This window comes from Alnus glutinosa, chromosome 1 (assembly GCF_958979055.1).
Source record: "Alnus glutinosa chromosome 1, dhAlnGlut1.1, whole genome shotgun sequence".
NCBI lineage: Eukaryota > Viridiplantae > Streptophyta > Magnoliopsida > Fagales > Betulaceae > Alnus > Alnus glutinosa.
In genome coordinates, this window is record NC_084886.1 from 48,005,558 (window position 1) to 48,008,848 (window position 3,291).

The window sequence follows — 3,291 nt, forward strand, 5'->3', positions numbered from 1 at the left end:
TCAAAAACCTAGTTTACGTCCTTTTAGAGAAACAAAATCATCAAGTATCGAATCTAAATTGAAGCTCTCAGCAATTTCCCTTTCAATATACACAACTAAACTATTTGCAAGAAATTCATCTTTCATTTTGTTGTGAAGTCTTGTTTTAACAATTTTCATAGCTGAGAATGCTCGTTCGGTAGTCGCTGTAGACACTGGAAGAGTCAAAACAAGACGAATCAATCTATCAATAAGATAGTATGTCTTTGATTTTCCTGTCTCTACCAATCCTTGACATAATTCTGCAACAGAAGACAAATTTTGCAACTTCAAATCATTATGCACATCAAGCTCAAAATACTTCAACTGGAATTCCAAATTAATTTTCTCTTGCTCAGAAAAATCAAGAGGATAATACACCTCTGCAAGACTACATATATCATCAATTTTAAATGATTTATAACCATCCTTTGGATCCAAAGCTGAGCTAAGTGTCAAAAGTCTGACTGCCCTTTCACCAAACCTACAATTAAGCTCTTGCAGTTGAAAGTCTATAGCAGCATTGAATATGTCAAAATGATAATAATGCTCCACTGTAATGTGATTCCGTTGATTACGACCTCGACCTTCAATATAATGAGCACTCAAGTCTGGGATGTCAATTTCAAATTTCTTGGAGAAAGAGACAATGCTCTCAAGCAATTTCTCCCAATCATCATCTCTCAGCTTTTGGATAAGCTTTTTTGCAGTAGAAACTGAATTAATAGCATTCAAAATGTCTTGAGATTTTTGCTGCAAAGCTTGACAAAGAACATCAGTGATACCCATAATTTCCTTCATCAAATGTAAAATAAAAATGAATTCGAAGGATGTTATCATTTTATAAGCAGCATTAGTATCTCCCCGTTGAGAGTAATTAGCTCCTTCTCTTCTTATTATTTCAAGCACTGAACAAGTAGCATCAAACATATTTATTAGGCTGCAAATAGAATTATAATGAGAACCCCAACGAGTATCACCAGCTCGTTTCAAAGTGCCAATTTGGTTAGTTCCTTTTCCAGTTTCAAGATCACCAATAGCTCGCATATGTGCAATTTTTTCTGCTTGAGCAGCTTGTAGTTGATCGTGACGTTTACATGAAGCACCAACCATATTGATAATGAAATTCAAATTTGTGAAGAACTCATGAACAGAAACCACTTCTCTAGATGCAGCAACTAATGCTAATTGCAATCGGTGAGCAAAACAATGAACATAGTATGCATAAGGACAATCATTAAGAAATCATGCCTGCAATCCTTCCATTCACCACGCATATTGCTAGCACCATCATATCCTTGTCCACAAATATTTTGAATGTCAAGTCCATGATGAGAAAGAACATCAGATATTTTATTCTTGAGAGTCAATGCCGATGTATCTTTAACATGAACAAGATCAAAGAAGCGTTCTTGTATAAAACCATATTTGTCAACAAATCTCAAAACAATAGCTATTTGTTCTCTTTTAGACTCATCTCGTGCTTCATCAACAATAATACAAAATTTAGAGTCTCCAATATCTTTACGAATTTTATCTCGCACTTTACTTGCCATGACTTGCAAAATCTCCTTTTGAATTCTATGTGAAGTATACTTTGCAGATTTAGGAGCATTTTCCAAAACAACTGTTGCAACTTTTTCATTATATGATGCCAAAATTTTAATCATCTCAAGAAAATTATCTCGATTTTTTGAATCAAGAATCTCATCATGACCTCTAAAAGCACATCCTTGAAATGCAAGCCACCGAACAACATCAATAGAAGTTTTTACACGTAATCGATTATTTTGAATTTGTTCAGTACTTTGTGCATTCAATAATTTATCGATATGCTGTGATTGTTGTTTTAAATCCTCACAAGATTTCACAGCATTATTATGGGGTGAACAAAGATCCTCTCCAATATGAGTCAAAAAGGCACATTTCTTTCCATCGTGAACCTTTTTCCAATTTCTAAATCCCTTGGTGATAAATACATCCCATCCATGACGTCCAACTAGTTTCATTGTAAAAAGATAACATGGTAGACAATATGCGGCATCCGTAGTAGGAGAATACTCAAGCCAAGATGAAAATTGTGTAAACCATGAAGCTTGAAAACGACGGGGATGATTTTCTGGTCCAGAAAATGGATAGTCTTGACGCAAAATTTGATATGGACGTGCTTTCAAATAAGCCATTCTTATTTCATCACGTCGATTGACTGGATAGTCCCACATCGAAGGACGTTTTCCTGGATCCCGTTCTATAGAAAAACCATCAACTTCGTTAACATTAAGCGTGGAGGATTTAAAAGGAATCTCTTGAGCTTCCACAATTAGAGATTCATAAGGATGTTCTTCAACTTCAATCCTTTGAGATTTAAGAGGACGTTCTTTGAGATTTGAAGTTTCAGCATTAAAATTCAATGGTGGATTACTTTCTGGAACATCAACTTCTTTTCTTTTGAAGAATGACTCGATAGTTTTAAACTTTGACATGCTTGATGAACCTAAATTTTCCAAATTAAATTACAACCCCATAAGATACAATCAAACTATCAAACAAAACAAAACAAAAAAAAATTATCAGAGTCTAACAAGTAACAATCATACAAACTAAAATAAAAAGGCCAAAAAAAACAAGAGTCTATATAACACTAAACTAAAAATAATAATATGAAAAACTAAAAACTTCAAAACTAGCATCATTGATAATTTCATAAATAACCCAAAACCAAAAAATATTCTGAAAATTTGAATAGAGAAATTACCTTGTAGACAAAAGTCACAAGATCAGCACAAGTATAATAGAGAAGTAATGCCCAAAAATAATGAAAAACCTCTTGTCCTCTTCCTTCTTATGCTCTTCAAGACTTCAACACCTGCAAATTAGCCAAACCTCAAAACTAACCTTTTTTTTTTAAAAAAAAAAAAAAGAGAAAAAAGTTTTTCATACTCATTGAACACTAAAAAAAATACCTCAAAAAAATGTCAACTTCCACACTTCAAAATTTCTGAGTTTCACACTTTCACACTTTCACTTCAACTCCTTTTTCCACCATAGGTCCACAGGTCCACAGCCACAAAACTCACGGTACTCACCAGTCGGCAGTCACCAGCAGTGGCACAGTGCAGGCTTTTCTTTTTTTTTTTTTTTTTTTCGTTCGTTTGTTCGTTCTTTCGTTCTTTTTTTGTTTTTTTTTTTTTTTTCTCTTCTATCATTTCATTTCTTGAGCCGTGCGTGCTTGATGTACTGCAGCCTGCAAGGCAGCAGGTGAGATGGGCTGTG

The 3,291-nt window shown here is 34.1% G+C and overlaps 1 protein-coding gene across 1 annotated transcript; it reads right to left on the minus strand.

Annotated features, from left to right (window-relative positions):
• Window positions 1-2,501, minus strand: LOC133861009 (uncharacterized). Its single transcript, XM_062296705.1, has 2 exons — window positions 1,301-2,501; window positions 1-1,253 (listed from the first exon to the last, which is right to left on the minus strand). Exons 1-2 carry the CDS (start codon window positions 2,499-2,501, stop codon window positions 1-3), a joined length of 2,454 nt encoding a protein of 817 aa, XP_062152689.1.
• Window positions 2,502-3,291: the final 790 nt, after the last annotated feature.

Coding starts and splice junctions, on each gene's coding strand:
- LOC133861009 (XM_062296705.1), bottom strand. CDS start 2,501: ATGTCAAAGTTTAAAACTATCGAGTCATTCTTCAAAAGAAAAGAAGTT. Junction 1,254..1,300: donor ACAAGGATATGATGGTGCTA/GCAATATGCGTG, acceptor GATTTCTTAATG/ATTGTCCTTATGCATACTAT.